At 31.5% G+C, this 20,578-nt stretch overlaps 4 protein-coding genes and 1 non-coding gene across 5 annotated transcripts; 2 read left to right on the forward strand and 3 right to left on the reverse strand.

The window, feature by feature from the left end:
- The first annotated feature begins 1,909 nt into the window (after positions 1–1,909).
- LOC127258025 (probable rhamnogalacturonate lyase B) lies at positions 1,910–5,601 on the forward strand. Its single transcript, XM_051284663.1, has 14 exons — positions 1,910–2,011; positions 2,118–2,171; positions 2,403–2,516; positions 2,611–2,730; positions 2,815–2,950; positions 3,441–3,611; positions 3,739–3,894; positions 4,028–4,134; positions 4,220–4,310; positions 4,384–4,525; positions 4,709–4,856; positions 4,955–5,074; positions 5,157–5,280; positions 5,359–5,601. The coding sequence occupies exons 1-14, from the start codon at positions 1,941–1,943 to the stop codon at positions 5,599–5,601; spliced, it is 1,797 nt and encodes a 598-aa protein (XP_051140620.1). The 5' UTR covers positions 1,910–1,940.
- Positions 5,602–6,190: 589 nt separating this feature from the next.
- Positions 6,191–7,835, forward strand: LOC127258528 (8-hydroxygeraniol dehydrogenase-like). Its single transcript, XM_051285400.1, has 5 exons — positions 6,191–6,317; positions 6,421–6,534; positions 6,609–7,122; positions 7,221–7,371; positions 7,508–7,835. The coding sequence occupies exons 1-5, from the start codon at positions 6,229–6,231 to the stop codon at positions 7,708–7,710; spliced, it is 1,071 nt and encodes a 356-aa protein (XP_051141357.1). The 5' UTR covers positions 6,191–6,228; the 3' UTR covers positions 7,711–7,835.
- A 76-nt stretch (positions 7,836–7,911) lies between these two features.
- Positions 7,912–13,380, reverse strand: LOC127258527 (kinesin-like protein KIN-14R). Its single transcript, XM_051285398.1, has 19 exons — positions 13,018–13,380; positions 12,279–12,577; positions 12,017–12,188; positions 11,860–11,930; positions 11,597–11,780; positions 11,309–11,418; positions 11,121–11,220; positions 10,960–11,046; positions 10,694–10,870; positions 10,341–10,611; positions 10,106–10,267; positions 9,809–10,024; positions 9,678–9,715; positions 9,431–9,594; positions 9,095–9,346; positions 8,943–9,008; positions 8,764–8,838; positions 8,619–8,687; positions 7,912–8,514 (listed from the first exon to the last, which is right to left on the reverse strand). Exons 1-19 carry the CDS (start codon positions 13,247–13,249, stop codon positions 8,041–8,043), a joined length of 3,219 nt encoding a protein of 1,072 aa, XP_051141355.1. The 5' UTR covers positions 13,250–13,380; the 3' UTR covers positions 7,912–8,040.
- Positions 13,381–14,821: 1,441 nt separating this feature from the next.
- Positions 14,822–17,083, reverse strand: LOC127257856 (protein CURVATURE THYLAKOID 1D, chloroplastic-like). The gene is made up of 6 exons (XM_051284349.1): positions 16,876–17,083; positions 16,408–16,634; positions 15,761–15,865; positions 15,603–15,674; positions 15,449–15,522; positions 14,822–15,331 (listed from the first exon to the last, which is right to left on the reverse strand). Exons 1-5 carry the CDS (start codon positions 17,012–17,014, stop codon positions 15,451–15,453), a joined length of 615 nt encoding a protein of 204 aa, XP_051140306.1. The 5' UTR covers positions 17,015–17,083; the 3' UTR covers positions 14,822–15,331; positions 15,449–15,450.
- Positions 17,084–17,535: 452 nt separating this feature from the next.
- Positions 17,536–17,617, reverse strand: TRNAS-GCU (transfer RNA serine (anticodon GCU)). The gene has a single exon. It is a non-coding gene; the product is annotated as a tRNA-Ser (tRNA).
- Between the last annotated feature and the right edge of the window lie 2,961 nt (positions 17,618–20,578).

Here is a 20,578-nt window from a genome sequence, read left to right on the forward strand (position 1 = left end):
AATTAAAATGAGTAGATCGAATGAAATGATATTTATAAAAAAAATTATACCAAGTATAAAGTAAAAAACAAAGGAGAACCTCATTGTCTACGGCAAGCAATCTTGTCAAACTCGACACGCTGCTGCGCAACAACAGATGAATCCAAGCCGTTCGTTGCCGAACAAGTCAAATCTACGGTGGAGATTCATCCAATATTTCCTCTCATATTTGAAGCAACCAATAGTAGAGTGACACGTGTTAACTCTATCAATTAGTTTTACCGTCCAACTAACCCGCTAGTTAATGTGACGCTAAAATCTGTCCTTTTCCTTCACCCTCCTAATAAAGGAAAAAAAATCCGAAACGGTAAAATATTCATAGTTAATAACAATAAATTTACCTTATTACCTAATACCAACCATCCTTTATTAATTAGAGAAGAAAAAATTGTGGTCAAAAACTGCCATTTATAACGTAACTTTTTAATATATCAATTTAATATTATTGAACAATGACAACAGGTAAATGTGGTTACTTTTGTAGGATAAAAGAAAAAACAACGAAAAATGTGGAGAGGAGTGTGTGACTGTTGATTTTACTGCCTCCCTGCATTCACATAATTTAATTTACCCCAAATTTTTTTTTTTTTTTATCTAATTTAAGTAGTGAGTGATTATGTATTTAAAGATTTGCTGCAGAAAAGGCATCATCATCTTCATCTGTGAATGTGTGTATTATTATTCAGAGGTATGTATATATGTATGTATTTAGGAAATGGTTTTGAAGGAATGAAGGATATATATGTATTGTTTTGGTGTAGGGGAGAGAGAATCGAATCGAAGTATGACTATGATTCCGGTTTTGGCCATTTTTGTTCAGCTTTTCTTCTTCTTCGTGTGTGCAGCAGCACACCCCCACGGCCAGTTAAGTTTTCTCCATCTTAAATTCTTTGTTTGGTTAGTGATTTTATTTATTTATTTGGTTTGTATTTATAGTTTTTATTTAAATAATTTATTTTGATTTTTTGAAAAAAAAAATAATATTCACACTTTTATTGGAGAACTTAAAATTTTATGATAAAAAAAATATATATATATATATACATATTAGAACAACAATAAGGCCGTCTTTTGGTTTCAATTTCAAATAAAACAATAATAATAATAATAATAATAATATGTTGAATTATTAAAACTAAAATATAAATATTATATATATCGGAAATTGAATATTAAAAAAAAAAAAAGGAAAAAATTGATTGAATAAATATATTTTTAGATGAAAATAATTGTTAGATAATGCCTCTACATATATTATTATATTCAATTGGCCTTATTTATAGTTTAATTTTATTGTTTTGTATTGGGATTTTGCATGGAATTTGATTTATGGAAACATGGGTCTTATTTGTTCCTTTTATTTTTATTTTAGTATGGAAAAGTAAAATTTTATAACACTATTTAATAAAAGTTATTTTGGTGCATCCGGAATATATTTGCTAAATTAGTGTCAATTTAAACATATGTAGTCTAACCTTAATTGACTCGAAAAGCTATGTCATTATACTAAAATTGACACTAATTTGGCATATCAAACTATAGATTTTATAGGATAATGTAATTTATTTATTTTTCCGAAGTATTTAATATTGATTTTCTTAAAATATGCAATAATCCATTTGTTTCCCCATTTATTTATGTAAGTTTTGTATACTTTGTTACAGAAATAGCCCTGAGAGCAAACCCTACAAGATCCATTCTTCTCCGGTTCGATTGCATATGCTTGGAGACCATGTAATACAGATTATTCTTTTTAATGTCTATGCATAATTTACTTATGATTTAATTATATTATTATTGAAATGTGAACAATTAATGTAAAAAAAGAAAAATACATAAATGTTCATCAGGTTGTGTTGGACAATGGCATTCTAAATGTTTCTTTGTCTATTCCTGCTGGGATGATCGTAAGGATACAATATAATGGCATCGACAATATACTCGCAGTTGACAATGAGGAAAATAATCGCGGGTACATAAATTTATTTATTTATTTATTTATTTTTTTTCAATTATGGAGGCATATATTTATAATTTTAGAGATGCCAAGACATATAATTAAGAAAACTATAATGTAGGTATTGGGATTTTATCTGGAGCACTCCGAGGCATCAAGTCGATAATCTTGACAAGTAAGTATCAACTAATATACTATTAACAAGCTGACTAATGCTTACGAAAATATTTTCGGACAAGAAAAAACACTTGTAGAACATAAGGTGTGAAAATGAGATTGAAAACAAAATTAAATAGAGCTTTAAAGTGATATGAATATGAAGAATAAGGATCTTAATGAAAAAAGTAAAATAGTGTTTGTTTTCCTACAATGTAGATTTAACTGAATAAATTTACTCTTATTTAAGGCTTGAAGGGACAAATTTTCACGTTGTAATGGAAGAAGACAACCAAGTCGAGCTTTCATTTACTCGAACATGGAATTCGACTTCTAAAGGGCTTCCCCTCAATATTGACAAAAGGTATACAATGCACATTAGATTGAATTCACAATAGAGTACATAAATAAGCTCAATATATATTATATTTATCGAAATGCTTTGCATTGCTCTATAGATTCATAATGTTGCGGGGTGGTTCTGGTTTTTATTCGTATGCAATAGTTGAGCGCTTAAAAGGCTGGCCTGGTACGAGTCTAACTGAAGGACGGATCGTGTTTAAGCTTCAAAAAAATATGTAAATAAATATTATCTTCGTTTTACTTTTTTACTATTTAAGTTTTAATGAATAATAATTTAAATCTTGTTTGTTATTGATCAGGTTTCAATATATGGCATTATCTGATGAAAGGCAAAGGATCATGCCGAGTTACAAGGACCGTGAGAATGGTAAAAAACTTGCATACCCAGAAGCCGTGCTATTAATAAATTCAAGAAACCATTTGATACGAGGCGAGGTAATGTATGCACGAAGAATATACATAAATAAATATGTATCTATGTTATGTCTATATTTTTTAAATGGTAAATTAAGTTATAACCTTTGTGGTTTGTAAATAATCATGATTCTCACGTACAGTTAAGAAATTGTACGAGGTTTATGTGTATTTTATAAAATTCTACATAAAATTTCTCATCAATCAAAATTTAATAGAGAATATATTTCACGTGTTAGGACTACTACTAAGATGTGATCAAATAGGTGATCTCAATTGTTGTACTAGCACGTGAGATATATTTTTTATTAAATTTTAACCAATGATAAGTTTTGTGTAGAGTTTACAAAATATAGATAGATTTCATGCAAATATTTTTTTACTGTAAGTGGAAAAGTATTTTTCTATAAACCACATGAAATATAATATTATCTTCCATATTTTAAATTTAATATATAATCAGTGCACATGTATACATATTATATGCATTGACAATATTGTCATTTTACAGGTAGATGATAAATATCAATACTCGAGTGATAACAAGAATAATCGAGTCCATGGTTGGATATGTCCAAACCATCTTACAGGATTTTGGATCATCACTCCGAGTGATGAGTTTAAAACCGGCGGTCCAACAAAACAGGATCTCACATCTCATGTTGGCCCAATCGTTTTATCGGTACATATGTGTGTGTGCCCATCCGTGCATGTATAGATTTGTATATCGGTAGCACACTTATATTATTTGTATAAATTTTAATATTGTAGAAAATGGATTGAACTAACAATCATCAATACATGTTCAGATGTTCTTTAGTACCCACTACGCTGGAAAACCATTGATTATAGAATTTCTTAATGACGAGCCGTGGAAAAAGGTCTTTGGACCCGTATTTATTTATCTAAATTCAGCATCGCAAGGTCAAAATCCTCTTGTATTATGGGATGATGCAAAAAAACAAGTATGTCGCTTTTCCTTATATATATTGATAGTAAAATCATCATCTTGTTTAGATTCTTGCTAATCAATCTCTTAAAATGTAAATTCATGATATAATTGTGATAAATTATTTTCATCCTTTTTCTAATATGTAGATGCTTAAGGAAACCAAAAGTTGGCCGTACGATTTTCCAAGATCACATGACTTCCCTCGTGCTAATCAAAGGGGCAGTGTGTCGGGACAATTGCTTGTTCATGATAGGTAACTAATTTTCCAATTTCAAAAGAATTGTTATTGATTTTGGCTAAGTGCATATATATAAGAGTAGTATAAAATTTTATTTCAGATACATAAGTCAGAAGTATATAGAGGCAAAGTATTCATATATCGGACTGGCACCTCCAGGCAACCTTGGATCATGGCAATCAGAGAATAAGGTTTCAAATTTGATTCATAATATACTACATAATTTTATCACGAAGTTTCATCAACATAACTTTTTTGTTTCAGGGTTATCAATTTTGGACTCAAGCCAATGCAAACGGAATGTTTGTAATAAACAATGTTCGAGCTGGGAATTACTGTTTATATGGTTGGGTTCCCGGATACATCGGAGACTACAAATATAATGCTATAATCAACATCGTGCCAGGTGCTAATATATTTACATTAGTAGTAACACATTTGAACTTTGAACTTTAGGTGATATCACAAAATGTGATAGAGAACTAAGTATGATCAAGTCCCATGTTGAAACTTACTATATTATTTGTTCTTATTGTGAATTCTACTCTCGAAACATATCGTGATTCTTCAATATTTAAATTTATGTTAGGGAGCCATATTAATCTTAAGAACATCTTATATGAACCCCCAAGAAATGGACCTACTCTTTGGGAAATTGGGATTCCTGATCGTACTGCTGCTGAATTTTTTGTGCCTAAACCAAATTCGAGGCTCATCAATCGATTGTATGTTAATCAGTCTCGCAAGTAAGTAATTCTATCACATAAAATTCAAAAAAAAAAAAAACTCATTGTATATAGTGTGTTACTTTAAAACAATTTTGGTTGATATGTAGTTGGTTCCGACAATATGGTTTGTGGGATCGATACACTGAAATCCACCCGAACCAAGACTTAGTTTATAAAATTGGAACAAGCAAGTATCAGACAGACTGGTATTTTGCTCATGTTAACAGGTGCTACTTATACTTTCTTAATTTATGTAAATAATAATAACATACTTTATGAAATAACATTACTTGCTTTGATGATTTGAAGGAGGATGGACAATGGTACATACATACCAACCACGTGGAGAATCATATTCAACCTCGAAAATGTGAAATTAGGAAATTACACATTTTTACTTGCCCTTGCATCAGCCAATGAAGCTGAGTTACAGGTACTATATCTTGATACCCACATATACACACACATATATATATATATAATCTAAATCCGACATGTTTTTGTTGTATAGGTTGGGATCAACAATGAGTCGACACATGATTTCACAACAGGGGAAATAGGAAAGGATAATACAATAGCAAGGCATGGGATTTATGGGCTCTATTGGTTGTACATCGTTGACATATCAAGTTCTCGACTTGGTCGGGGTACTAATACGATATTTTTGACTCAATCGAGAGGGTCGAGCCCTTGGATGGGAATTATGTATGATTACATTCGTCTCGAAGCTCCTTCAACTTCAAGATCGATGTAAATGGCTGGACGATTATGTATAATATATATATTTGTTTATTTATTTTGCTCTCAAGACTTAATTAGTACTTAAAATAATATTAGAAATAATTCGCATAAAGTCAGAAGGTTTAAGCTGCATTATTATTATTATTATTCTTATTATTATTATGGATAAAAATGGGTTAAATATTACAAACTTTTTAGGGAAAATTTTAAAATGTTAATATTATTATTATTATTATTTTTAAAAAAAGGGTTGAAAAAAAAATGGATTAGGTTCTATTTTTTTAAACTTTATTTGAATCTTTTTCTATATATTTTTGTAATTTCCAATAAATAATAAATATATCATGTTGCATTTTATATAAAAAAAATAAAATATTATAACTAAATAATGAAAATAAGTGAAAAAGAGAGAAAACAGAAACGAACAAATGTGTATGATTTTTGGCACTAGACATACAATCTGAATGAATGTGTGCGCGCATGCAGCACGAGGCATATTTTCCAAATAATAATAATAAAAATGATAAGGGAATTGAATCCTTGTGTAATGTGTATAAATAACACCCTACCTAGGATTGTCTTCCTATTGATTAATTCATTTAGTTAATTATTGCAGTGAATTAATTAATATTAATATTTAATGGCAGAAAGAGAGCATCCTGTGAAGGCTTACGGATGGGCTGCTAAAGACACCTCTGGCCTTTTCTATCCTTTCAACTTCTCCAGAAGGTACAATTTATACTCTAATTACATATATTCTCAAATAAATTTATATATACATAATTAAGTTGCATATATGTATGGTGTATTAACGAATTAAATAATTAATTAGGGCAACTGGCGAGCATGATGTCCAAATCAAGATTCTATACTGTGGTGTTTGCCATTCAGACCTTCATATGGCCAAGAACGAGTTGGGATTCACCCAATACCCCATTGTTCCCGGGTAATCTAATTTTATTTTATTTGTTTTTCGATTTAAGAAAGACAAACTTTTAGATAAAATGATAATTTGTTTAGGCACGAGATTGTCGGGACAGTAACCGAAGTTGGCGACAAGGTGACAAAATTCAAGTGCGGGGACAAGGTAGGCGTGGGGTGCCTGGTCGGGTCGTGCCACCAATGCGACATGTGTAATAGAAATCTCGAGAACTATTGCGCCAAACAAATCCTTACCTATAGCATGCCTTACTACGACGGAACCATAACGTATGGAGGCTACTCCGACATAATGGTGGCCGACGAGCACTTTGTCATCCGTTGGCCGGAAAACTTCCCCCTTGACATCGGCGCACCCCTCTTATGCGCCGGGATCACAACTTATAGCCCTTTGAAATACTTTGAGCTAGACCGCGCGGGATTGAGAATTGGCATTGTTGGCCTCGGTGGGCTCGGCCACCTTGCCGTCAAATTCGCCAAGGCATTTGGATGTCGAGTGACTGTTGTTAGTACATCGCCTAGTAAGAAGGAAGAGGCCATTGAAAAGCTCGGTGCCGATGATTTTCTTGTCAGCACCGATACAAACCAAATGCAAGTAAGTTAATGCACAACTAATCTATATATTTTCTAAAACAGTAGTAAAGTGATTATGCTGCACTAATATCAAAATATTTTTAATTTTTATATGTGTAGAGCGCAAGAAGTAAATTGGATGGCATAATTGATACAGTTTCTGCAACACACTCTCTTTTACCGTTGGTCGAGTTATTGAAACCCGAAGCTAAGCTTATATTGGTTGGCCTTCCACATGGCTTAGAAATACCTATTTTCCCATTGCTCATTGGCAAGTATCTATATATGCATTTCAACTCAGTTTCTTTTTCTGTAATTATAATTGTTTTCTATTGTAATTAGATATCGATTGATCAATAAAGTTATATATAATCCAAATAACTAACAACACATGATATGATCAATAGGTCGAAAATCAATTGTTGGAAGTGCAACGGGAGGACTGAAAGAGACACAAGAAATGATCGATTTTGCAGCAAAGCACAACATATTGCCTGATGTGGAAATGATCCCGATGGAGTATGTGAACACGGCCATGCAACGTCTCCTCAACTCTGATGTCAAGTATCGATTTGTCATCAACATCGCCGATTCTTTGAAACCTCACTAATTAATCAAGGATATATATTGGGGTGCGTCACCATATATCGATCATTTGGGCTATTCTTGGCCGGCTACACATTGTCGTATAATAAAATTTGTATTCATTTGATATATATATATAATGTTAAATGATGGGCGTGCACGCATATTTTACTGTTTAATTCCGTAGAATGTTGTGTTTGTTTGGAATAATTTGTACTAAAGAAAGGTTAACATTCATTCAAACAAAGGTCATATAGAAATCACAGAGTACAACAAATCAAGTTAGTTAAAAGTTGAAGAAGAATACATAACATATGCAGCACGAAATCACTTATGTTTCAATTCAAATACTTACTTACCTTGTCCACATCCTTTTCTTGCTTTCCCTTTCTTTGATTCCATTTTCCGGATGGTCGCGGTTGACTTTGCTCCGAACCACCGGCTGTTTTGGTGCAGCGAGTGCCGGCTTGTAAGTTCTCGAGACTCTGGGAGGGCCCGGCTTAGGTGGATCCGAATGTCTGCTTCCTCTGTTGTTGCTCACTGGAGTTGGAACTACAGCTTTGTTCTCGACTTCATTGCTGCTCGAAAATCTCTTCTTCCTCCCTGCCTCGTGCTCCTTTAATGAAACCGGGACATGGTTAATTTGGCGATTTACTGAATTTGAACTTCTGAGGATACGGTGCTCGGACTCATTCGCCAGCTCCTCTTTTGACGACTTCTTTCCTTCCATGGGGGTTGATGATTTCAACGAATATGTAGAGTCTGTGGTTGTTATTGTTGAGACGAGTTGTGTTTCTTGCTCTCTCAGCTTGTCTTCAAGTTCGGAAATCTGTCATAGCAGCCATGAAAACATGTCTTCATAAGCTTTTGTAAGTGGGGAAGATTGTCTTGTCTGATAAGGGGGGGCTTGCTTGTGAGCATAGGAAAAATTACCTTTTGGCGAAGAGACTTCACCTCTTCATTTTCTTCGTGTTCTTTCAACCTTCTTTCGAGCTCTTTCACCTAAAGACATGAAATGGTTTACATACAGCTGTTATGTGTTTCCATAATCATACGGTAACAGAAAGTTAATGAAAACCTGTCGTTGGAGAGTTAGAGAGCTGTATTCCGACTGTTCGGCTTGCTCCTTAAGCTGGCTTTCGAGATCACTAATCTGCTCGACACAATACCACATACATTGTTAATCCCTTCATGTCTAGGCCAAAATATTCATCTTTTGTGAAGAATTAGAAATTGCAGAATGAATTAAGTAACAACCTTCTTTTTGTAAGTCGTCGTTTGAAGTTCTTCTTGCTGTTTGAGCATGTTCTCTAGTTCAATTACCTTCCAAAAATACAAGAACAGATCCTTAGATGGCTTGCCATATAAGGGGCTCTCGCCTGATTGTTTCAGTATGATTGTGTGCATACCTTCTGTTGAAGCTTGGAGCAACATTCTTCCTTCCCTTTCAATTTCTCTGAAAGATGTAGAATCTGCTTCTCGGTTTGACCATACACCGAAGATTTTTGTTCGAGTTGGCCTTCAAGCTCCTTTATTTTATCGAGTTGGTTTTTGTAAATCTGATCCTTCCCTTTGGCCTTGCTTTCTAGATTATGCAAGCTCTCTTCAAGCCTTTTCATGGATTCATCTTTCAACCTCAATTCCTGCCTCGCCTTGTCGAGCTTTTTAAGACAGATACCAAAGAGTGAATTTTCACACAAGCTCTAGATATTTGAAAATACTGGCCAAAGGATAACAGGACTTACCAATGTCTTTGTCCTTTGAATCTCACTTGTATCGATCTGTTTTCTAGCAGGGCCTAATTCAACTCCTCTGACTCGGGTTGCAAAGTTTAATGAACTCAGTGTTTCGCTCAAGTCTTGATCGGAAGGACTGATTTGCACAAACATTAATGTTTTCGAGTCACCACCTGCAAAAACATGAAATACATGCCGGCTATCTAAGTATGAAAAATTCTATAGTCTCAAATAAATTAGATGGAAGATCGTCTACCTAATGAGTCCTGTAGTAGATGAGTTAATTTGGAGTTCCTGAAAGTAGAACAATCCATCAAACGACGAAGTTAAGGCTACATTGAATCATATGCAACACACAGTAATGATCGATGATTAGAACAAACAAACCTGTATGGTATGTGGCTACTTTTATTTGCTAGAGCAGATATCACATCTCCAAGAGCTGAGAGCGATCTATTGATATTCTGAGCCTCTTTAAGACGGTCTCCTTGCACATCCGTCTTCGCAAGCCTCTCGCTTCCGGCTAAATCCACAAGCCAAAGCTTGCTTCTGGTGCAATCTCCGGTGATCAAGTTCTTTGCTCTTACCATAATGCAAAGCATGCTGATATATACATGCATATATATATATATCATGACTCAAAGAACCATAAGTACAGATATTGTAGCAGATGTTACTACTTACCAGTGAGATCGACTACTGTGCTCATTCACATTATTTGATCCAACGGATCGGGCGCTGCTTCCTGCCTGAAGAACATTCCATACTTGCTGAATGTTTTCCACTTTGGCTTCGACAATTCCAGGAATATGATGGCATCCTTCTGAAGCTTGTTTTATCTCCAACCTGGAAATATTCGACAGAATGTCAGCTATTTCATTCGAACGTGTAGTTAAGATGATTTTAAGAAACAAATTACTTCTTGGAGGTCTCTACAGCGAGCAAGTCCCGTATCTGTTCGTTGTAGACTTCAAGCACACTGACAGAAATGTCATACTTGTGACTATCACTCCGCTCCTTGGATATTTTGAATAATTCTTCCACTGTCCGGTAATTGACTCCCCTATTCGCCTCAGAGCCCTCCATCGTGAACGTCTTGCCTGTTCCGGTTTGTCCGTAAGCAAATATACAAACATTGTATCCATCCAGCACTGATACCACCATTGGTGCGGCATCAGCAAACACATCAACTGTTCAATGGGACTACAAAATGTAAGTTAAGAACAAAATGGATAAATGCTGCTATATAAATGCAAGAATTGTTCGAAGGACCTTGATCATCTTTTGGTGTGTAAACACGGTCAAATTTGAAAGTCCTTTTTGTAGAGCCATTGTTCAGAATTCCTAGCTCTCCATCCTTGGCTGCATCGAAATCCACCACAGAGTCACAGCCTGCCCCGACCTCACGCTTGCTCAGTGGACGACACCGGCAAAACACCCTGATGTTTCCTGATACAGATTTCAGGTTTGAATTTTATAAGATGGAGGGAAAGGCATCCCAAATAAAATCAAACACAATACGACAATCATACACAAACCTTTGGCTTCCTGAACTTCATTAAATAGCTTCCGTCTTTTCACTTGCTCCTCATTGTATTTCAATTTGAGATCCTCACACTGTTCAACTGCATCAGAGATTCGAGATTACATATAGTTTGTTGTATGCATACTAAAACGGACATCATTGGCACAAGCTCACCGAGTGTCTGAACAGCTGATACCATTTTAGTCAAGTCAGGAATGGAGGCGACGCATTCATGTGCTTCCTGAGAAAGCTGAGAGTGATCCCTTTTCATTCCCTGCACACACATACCATTTCAACTTATGAAATTCATTGTACAAGAGTTATGTAAGCAAAAAGTTTCAGTCCGGCAACGTGATATCAACCTTTACTTTCTGCTCTAAATTGTTGATTGCTGCTGTCCACAACTTTTGTTCACGATGATACTTGCTTGATATATTTTTCAGTTCGTCGCGTTGTTTTCCTAGAGCTTGATCTGTATGATTTGAGCATCAAGGAACTTATTGAAACTTAAACTAACAGATTGCAAAAGTGTGTATACATCAATAGAAACAATTACCAAAAAGAAAGGTGTGTGGAATAAAGTACAATATGTGAATCTATGGTAAATGAGTGACTAAAAGAACTCTGTCATTTCTAACTCTAAAGCTTACCAAGGGAATATGTTTGGAAAGTTTTGTTGTCGAGTTCCATCCTGACCTTCTGCAGCTGCTCATTAGCAGAAGTCCAAGACATCCATGATTGATAGCACTCGTCTGTCTTCCTCTGCAACAGATCTTTCAAGTCTTGTATGTTTTTCTCATATTTATCTACCAATTTTGTTCTCAGCACTTTTTTCTGAAATATCGAAAAATTCATAAGATATCACGACCCCAGAAACTGGTCAAATTTAAGCCAAGTGTTTAACCATACATACCTGAGCTGAAGGATACTCCATCTCTGTAGAACAGTTCTTACAGACAAAATGTTCCTGATTCACCTGAGGTGCTGCAACGAAAAACCACAAATTACAAAAAATCAATCTAAAGCACCATGTCGAGTTGAAGAAACTTTAACCGGGGAAGGAAAGATACCCAACATCTTGGTAGGTCTTCGAACACAGATTCCACTAAGTATCGGGCTTCCAATAATCCCTTCAAACCTTAAAACAAGAACACCATCTTGTTTGATCGAAACTCTGGCACCGACCAATTGCAAAGGTTTGTTGGATCCAACAATCGAGAATATATCAAGATCGGATAATATCTGCATCATCAAAGCTTTTTAAATGTTAATAAACAACAAGAGATAGTATTTAGGAGTATCGACTATAAACAAGAGTATATAATGTCTGACCTTTTCATCCTGCAGATACACATTAAACACTCGCATCCCTTTCGGCCCGAATGTGTTGATTATTTCCGCAAAGTGAAGATCGACAATATAGTCTCCGGGGTGGAGATCGTCTATGCGATAGCAGAAATCTCCTAATCGCGCCGACTGGTAAATGAATGGAGCATCTCCACCATCAGTTATGAATTCCTCTGTTTGAAATGCATCTCCACCTTCAAAATATTTGTCTTCCAGAAAGTTAATTCCGGATTCCGATGCAACAGGGGATATTGCTCCAGCGTTGACAAAATGAAGAATTTCATCTGAATCAAGGAAGCAAGGGTTACAATCAAAGATTCAACAATTAAGTTTCTTTAGTGGGAATTCTCAAAGTAAAGAAACAAACACCAAATCATCTTCTTTTCCAAAACCACAATCATCTCAACAAATAGAATGGTTAATACAGAATCGAAGGATCTCATAAGAATGTTCAAGCTAAAACCATTTTAAATTTTCGTAAAGTATTCACCAAACTTTAGCTTTATTAGCGAACCTATAAACTCTAACTATCATCTAATCGAATACCCGAGGTTCAGAATTTAGTTCACAGCACCATTTTCTTGGATTAATTTCTAACGAAAAATTAGGGTTTAGGTTTGAATAACATAATTTCGACAAGAACACTTCAAAATGAAAATAACATCGCAAAAAGAACCGACTATTTTCAATTCAAAAATTCGATTCAATACTCGAAGAGACAAACCTGTACAGCTAGGATTTGTGAAGCCAGTGGTGACTAATCTCAAACCAGAATAACAAACCATCGAATCAGCTAATGAATCTTCGTTTCCATCTTCCGCCAAGGGCAAAACGTGAGTTTCTTGATCCTCATTTCTCGGCATTTCCCCATCAACACTCGAAGAAGAAGAGGCGCGTGGGCAAAGAATAGGGGCTTCTGAGTTGAGCATGTACGGGTTAAAACTGATTTTCTCCATTAAAGTTGAAGCTTTGGGTGTGAGAAACGGAAGAAATATTGCAGAGTAGAAAGAAAGGAAAGAAATGGAGACGGAGAGGCAGAGAGCGCTGCAGCGTTTGAACTTTGAAATCTCAGGACCGTTACTCTATTCTTTCCTTTTCAGACATTTCTATTTCAAAATTTGGTCTTCGATTGAAATAACAGTATACTGCAAGGAGCAAACTGTAAATAACTCTACCGCTATTCCAATATATTTAAAATAAATATTAGAAAAAAAGAAAATTTAAGATTGTGTTAAATTGACTTTTTCTTTTTTAACATGCGATATATTTTAAAAAAAATTATTTTTTTAATAAATAAATATAATTATATACATCTAAAATTTTATAATTATAAACTTAAGATATATTAATTTTTATAAATATATATTTTTATTTATATTATATAATTTTTTTAAAAAATAATATTGATGTATATATTTTATTATATATAATTTTAAAATTAAATAAATTTATATATTATTCTAGTATAAATAAAATATTAATTAAATATGTTTCATGTAAATTTATTTTCAATTATAATTTGAATAGGTAACGAAATAAACCCAAAAATGGGTGATTGTTGTATTAGCCCACTTCAACCCATTTTACAAGAGAATTGGGTTATACTAAAAAAAATAATATTTTTATAATATATTGTAAAAAATAATATAGTAAAAATATGATATAATAATATTAATATTCGTCTTTTGCATTTTATCTATATATCTAATAATGTGTTTTGACTGTTGGTAATTTATATAAAAATTAAAGATATTTTAATATTAAAATATTTTTTATTTTATTATAATAAAAAAATATTTTTTTAATGAAATAAAAATATAAATAATAAATATTTACAGGACAAAAGGAAAAGTACTATCAGCTTAAATAGATCAATTTAACTATATAGTCCGTATTTTGAAGTGGTTTGATCCTTTTTCGGCTAAATTAGGGTATTTTTATTATTATTATTTCTTATTTCAAATAAAAAAATACTATTATTCAAATTTGTCCCACATAATTTCATTTATATTTTTTAATTACTTAATCCTATATACCGTAATTAGATAATTCAGTAAAATATTAATTTTTGTAATAATTTATAATGCTATTAAATATAGTTTTAATGTTAGCTTTTACATTAATAATTTTTTATTTTTTTTTAAAAAAAACTGAAATTAGTTACATAATTTGAACATCTATATTGATTTTGTTTGTGTTTTTTCTTCTTCTTCTTCTTTTTTTTTTTTTTTTTTTTTTTTTTTTTTTTTTATATATATATATATATAGCTCCAATTGTCAAAAGGAAGATGGTAGAAGTGTATGAACATATTAAGGTCTTGTTTTACTTTTACGTACAACCTTTTGTGCATATCAATGGTACAGCCACAAATAAGAACATTCGAACAGTTTTAAGCAACAATACAAGTATATCCATTTGTTGGTATAAGAATTTTGGTTGATGCATCATGATATTTGCAGATCCATCAGAACAAATATATATAAGTTCAAAATTGTTACGACATACTCTAAAAAACGAATGCATCTTATTGCCAAATGTCTGGTTATTAATCTATCACCCTAGATTAAATCAATCAGCCATCTAAAAAGGGATTGTTAGTTACATCACATATCTATAAATAAATTTATTAAATTTTCAAAAACAAAATACCAAAGAGATAAATAACAACACATAACTAAGAAGGGATCGACAATCCACAAGGACCACAACACATGCTTTATTTTCACCAAAACTTTTATTTCAAAAGCTTAAATCGATTAATTTTTTCTCTTATAAAACATCGCATGAAATACCTACAATTATCATAATTTTTCAAAACATCTGTCCAAACGGAGCTTATGTTTCAAACCATTGGCTGTTCATCGTTTTATAGGATCAAATGTTGCTTCACTTACAAATGCTAAAATTTAAGTCACAAAACTTAGACAATTCCAAGATGAATGTATGTTATATCCAATCGTATGTTGAACTAAGTAGCAACAACGACAAGCTAGATTTAGGACATACGAACCACACAAAATAGTTCATGTCATGCGGCCTGTCAAGGCAAAAAAACAAACTAAATCAGGCTTCTTGATGAAGATGGACAGCAAGCCGATGTTAGGAAATCTATCAGACTGTTAAAAGTTTGGAAATTGGTATTAAGCAATCGTACCACTAATCATCCTCTGAGCCAAGCATCTGCTTCTTAACATGTTCGATTCTACCGATCAATTCATCCCTATTTTCCTGAAACAAAAATCAACTGATTCAGATTGGAGCAAAAAGGCAGCAGGCGAGTTTCTGCAAGGGATAAGAGGGATTCCAACCTTGAAAATTAAAAACCGGGAGCTGAACCAAATAGTGAAGCCAAGACCGACAAGTTCCAACACTTTTGGGAACTGAGTTTGATCAAGGTGAAATCAATTTCAGTGGTTTGTAGTTAGTGAATAGGGATATTTTTTTTAACTAACAACGAGAGACTCACCAGCGGAATAGATTCGATAGCATCAAGGATAGAAGCAGCCAGCCAAAGTGCAACAAGGCCTCCGCCACCATAAGCAACAATGGGATAGAGTTCCTCGTAGCTAAGCTGGAAAACAGAATCTATGAGATCTGACATTGAAGAATAAACAGCACTTTCTAAAGATGAATTGAAGCGATATTCTTGAACAACACAGTTCCGCCATTTATGGTCTTTCAAACATGCTAGATCGTCTGTAATAATAAACTATATTACACTGCGGGTTTCTATTCATGTATACATACCTCCGGCTTTTTTATGAAACATTCATCATACTCAGCTCACAACTGAGCCACTACTGTGTATGAACATTTAAGATTCAAAACAAACAGAAGTATCGAAAAGGCATTCTGAGCTCATTGACATCACAACACATTTGAAGATTTAAACAAAAAAAAGTGTAGTAAAACTGAACAATTTTGCTTCACAACCAATATGACAAATGAGCACAATTGACACTAATGAATTAAATCATTGTATATCTTTCCAAATTGTGACATTTCTATCACAACGTATATAACCATTCATTGTGAGGATCTCTGAGAATCCAAACATAATAACCAAAAAAAAAAACCTATGACACATCAAACGGGAAGGATTAAGAAAAGTACCTTTATATCAAAACCCTCAAGAAACTTCAATAATGGTGCCGAAATATTTCCAAATGCTCCTTCCTGCTGATCTTCAGTTGGCTGAATGTCAAAGTCTGCCTTCTTATCATTTAGGTGAGTATCATTCACGCTCTCAACACCATCTAGTTTAGATTTATCATTGGTATACGGCGAGGATTTGACAGATGTTGAAGGCCTCTGAGCAAACTTAACATAGTAGTTCAACCCTAATCTCATCGCCAAAATGGATCAGCAATCAGAAAAACAAAGAAAATGTAAGTTAGAAATCTTAAGCCGAAGTGAGTCAGGAATTGAAATACGAAGCTATAAAATTAAACGTCACTAGAACATCATTCTTAAAACATTTTAGAAACATCTTCAACGCTGAAAGCTAAGATCCACTGCCATCACCTGTGCAAAAAAAATAAAAAATAAAAATGGAGAAGACAAGAAAAGAAGAGGAATTACCTGAGCCGAAGCAAGTTTGGTTGGTAGAACAAGGGAAGTGAGCTTTGCAGTGGATAATCGATTGCATTTGCTTCGAAGCGATCGGGTTTGGAAGGATCAAAGAAAGGTTCGAGATGCTTCCAGCAGCGCAACGCTCCATTCTGAATATCGAAGTCGGAGTCGGAAAAGGGTTTTGCCCATCGCTTTACACCAAATAGTCAGTCATACAAAGGTCTGTTTCCTTCCATTTTTATTTATTTATTTATTATTTATATCAAATTATTTAAATCATGTACTGTATTTATTTATTTTTACTACTCTCAGTCTCAACGGTAAAATTCGGCAGACCCAGTTTCTTATGTGATGATTTATATAGCCCGTATTTTACTTCCATAAACTAATGTGTCATTTTTATGATTTTGATAAAATGATCTTAATATTATTTTTAATAATTAAATAGAATAGGATTAAATATAAATTAATATTCAAATGATTTTGTAGTGGTAGAGAATATATTATAAAATCATGAACTGAATACTTGACTAAGTTTGTTTTGAACACCATTTTAATAAATATAATCGCATTACAAATCTAAAGAGCAGTTGTTTTCATTTTTACCCAAAATTCCCCGGTTGAAAGTGATTGTAACCAGCCGACACGTGACAAAAAATGAAAACTAACCGTCGCCTGAGAGATTCGAACTCTCGCGGGGAAACCCCATGTACTTAGCAGGCACACGCCTTAACCACTCGGCCAAAGCGACACTTTGCTTGTTATGGCATTATATCCATTATTTATACTTTATTATATAATGTGTATTATAATTAGTTAATTAGCATGAATTTGTTTTATATATTGATACGACACTTTAATTATAAAATTATATTTTAAGTATAATATAAATAATAATAAACAAGATATTTAATTAATTTTTTTATATGAAAATTTTTAATAACTAGTAAAAATTTTCTTAAAAATCTTTAAACAAACAGAACAGACCATCTGCATCCAATATACTCATATAAGAGTTTCTCCACAATCTACTTCATAATTTAAACATGGGATATTTGCATAGTTTTACTGAAATATAAGGATAATGATATAATTTATTTTTTATTTTCAATAAAATATATATATATATATATTTAATTTTCATGGTGAACGGAAATAAATTATTTTTATCTGACTAATGGAGTATTAAATATTACATGCAATCTTTTATATGAAACTAACTATTTGATTTTTTACTTTGAATAGTAAAATTTTGAGTTAAAATAGTTTGTTTGATATAAAATAAATATGTATTAATGTGATATTTTAAAGGTAAAATTATATTTTAATGTAATATAATAAATAAATAAAATAAGTATTTAATTTGATACGTTTTTTAAAAATAAATTTTAGATGAGTGAAACCAAATATTACATTTTACAAGTAAAGGCATCTCCTTGATTTCAAATGCCATCAACAGAATAAGTTTTTTTTTTTTTTAAAATAAAATAAAATAAAATTATTGAGATTTATGCAAATAATATTGTTTGGATGAAGTAATTTTTTTTTTTTTTTAATATCTTATAAAATTAAATAATGTAATTTTTATTAAAAAATTATAAATAATACAATGTGAGCTATATGTATATTAATTATTATACAAATATGGAAAATAGAACATGAATAAATAAATCCTTTTTCTTGCAAGTTCTATTTATAAATTTGTATATGTTAGAAAATGGATATCTATCTTCCCAACATTCCAGAGCATGCTATATATGAATACGTTTAAATATAATAGATGTGTGCATGTGTATATGTCTTTTTAATTAATTGAGGATATCTTCACTTATATAATATATATATATATATATATATATTATATTTAGAATGAAAAATATTCATTTATATATTTTTAGCATATAAACAAATATTTTTATTATAAATGGGATATTGTAGAAACAAAAGTCAAAACAGCTGTTTTTTACATTAGAAAAAAGAAATTCTATAAATATATGAGAAATGTCAACTGTTCAACTATATATATATATATATATCAAGCTAGCTATTTATGGAGATTCATACATACTCGTCATTCAATTTTTTTCTCCTTTTATTTTATCTAAACAAAAGTAAAAATTTCTATCATATGCTAGAGACTTATGGCCTGTTTGGATTAGCTTAAAAAAATAAGTAGAAGTCAAAAGCAGAAGCAGTTCGATTTTGTGTTTGGATAAATCATTATAAAAGCAGTTTTTCGTAAAAAGTTATTTGGACGTTATATAGTTGAAATTGCTTTTAAACTATTAAAATTTATTAAAAGGACATGCGGTTAATATAATACTAGTATTTTTCTATAACACTTTTATAATTTAATTTAAATTTTATAAATTATATTTAAATATTTTAAATTAAAGTATAAAAAGTATACTTTTAAATTTTGATTATTTATATTTTAAAATTTTAATTTAAGAATAATATATCAATTAAACATAAAATTACAGTATAATATTATATAATTTGTATTTTATAATTTATTTTAAAATTTTATAAAGTATAATTAAAAAATTTATATATTCCTATTTACATTCGGTATTTAAATTTTAATTTTAATCCAAATATAGTACATAAATTAAAATTAATAAATTAATTATATTTTTTAATTTGTATTAAAATATCTTTATTTTTATATTATATTATATTATTGTATTTCTTCTTATTATTATTAAAGATAAAACAATAATTTTAACTGAAAAGTACTTCTGTTTATTTCAATGTGCTTCTGAAAAAAGCACTTTTCAACTTCAAAAACTGCTTCTGCTTTTGGACATAAGTCAATGGTGTAAACTGCTTTTTTTAGAAGTAGAAGCTAAAAGCTCCTGTCAGAAGCCAATCCAAACGGCCTTAACCAAGACTCTTAATACCATATCGGATACTCAATAACCGATCTCACCCAAAAGCTTAATTAGAGAAATGCAGTCATTAATCATATATGTGCAAACAGTAATTCCCACCAATTTTTATATCTATTTTTAAAATTCATATCCGGTCAAATGAGGAAACAATTAAATGAAAGATAAAATATTATTTAATTCCCTAATTAATATCATTTATTGCTTTATAGCAAACATATTATGAAGGAATATCATTTATTCCTTATAGCAAAAATATTCTTATCAGTAGAGTTCATAGAGATCAATGATAACCATCAAATCTCACAACAAAGAAAATATCAAATTTTTTCATTTTGCTTATTAAAAAAAAAAAAATATTTATCTTATTCTTTTAGTAATTATACCATCTATTTAACATTATAAATATTTTTACAATTTATAATATATTATTCAAATGTCATTATATTTATATTATACAATACTAATTAATAATAATATTTTTTATCTTTTTTCTATTGATTTGTATTATGCATCCGGAGTTATCCAAATTTATGTCTAACTTTTTTTTGTCATTTAAACATATCTTTGTTTATCTCTCCAGTAAAGAAAATATTAACTTTTTCTTTACTATAAATTTTTTTTTTATTTATATATATATTTAAAACTCGTCCCGTCAAATAGATATACTTTTAAGAGTGAAGTATATAAATATAAATAGCAATATTAAATAAATCTATGTAAAAGAAAAAAAAAAAGAAAAAAGCAAACAAATTGAGGAAACGAGTAATTTACTTTTATCTAGAACTGTATGAATTAGCTGAATAGCATTCATTTTGATT

Source organism: Andrographis paniculata, unplaced genomic scaffold (genome assembly GCF_009805555.1).
Source record: "Andrographis paniculata isolate CXL003 unplaced genomic scaffold, ASM980555v1 Contig59END, whole genome shotgun sequence".
Classification (NCBI taxonomy): domain Eukaryota; kingdom Viridiplantae; phylum Streptophyta; class Magnoliopsida; order Lamiales; family Acanthaceae; genus Andrographis; species Andrographis paniculata.

Excerpts from the sequence above, each read along its gene's own strand:
- LOC127257856 (XM_051284349.1), bottom strand. The coding sequence starts at position 17,014 with ATGGAGCGTTGCGCTGCTGGAAGCATCTCGAACCTTTCTTTGATCCTT. Across the intron at positions 16,635-16,875 it reads CCAAACTTGCTTCGGCTCAG|GGTTGAACTACTATGTTAAG; the intron begins GTAATTCCTCTT and ends CGATGAGATTAG. Across the intron at positions 15,675-15,760 it reads CTATCGAATCTATTCCGCTG|TTCCCAAAAGTGTTGGAACT; the intron begins GTGAGTCTCTCG and ends GATCAAACTCAG.
- LOC127258527 (XM_051285398.1), bottom strand. The coding sequence starts at position 13,249 with ATGGAGAAAATCAGTTTTAACCCGTACATGCTCAACTCAGAAGCCCCT. Across the intron at positions 11,931-12,016 it reads AAGACCTACCAAGATGTTGG|CACCTCAGGTGAATCAGGAA; the intron begins GTATCTTTCCTT and ends TTTTCGTTGCAG. Across the intron at positions 9,716-9,808 it reads AGTAGCCACATACCATACAG|GAACTCCAAATTAACTCATC; the intron begins GTTTGTTTGTTC and ends TTCTACTTTCAG.
- LOC127258025 (XM_051284663.1), top strand. The coding sequence starts at position 1,941 with ATGATCGTAAGGATACAATATAATGGCATCGACAATATACTCGCAGTT. Across the intron at positions 2,172-2,402 it reads CAAGTCGATAATCTTGACAA|GCTTGAAGGGACAAATTTTC; the intron begins GTAAGTATCAAC and ends CTCTTATTTAAG. Across the intron at positions 2,951-3,440 it reads ACCATTTGATACGAGGCGAG|GTAGATGATAAATATCAATA; the intron begins GTAATGTATGCA and ends GTCATTTTACAG.
- LOC127258528 (XM_051285400.1), top strand. The coding sequence starts at position 6,229 with ATGGCAGAAAGAGAGCATCCTGTGAAGGCTTACGGATGGGCTGCTAAA. Across the intron at positions 6,318-6,420 it reads CCTTTCAACTTCTCCAGAAG|GGCAACTGGCGAGCATGATG; the intron begins GTACAATTTATA and ends ATAATTAATTAG. Across the intron at positions 6,535-6,608 it reads CAATACCCCATTGTTCCCGG|GCACGAGATTGTCGGGACAG; the intron begins GTAATCTAATTT and ends TAATTTGTTTAG.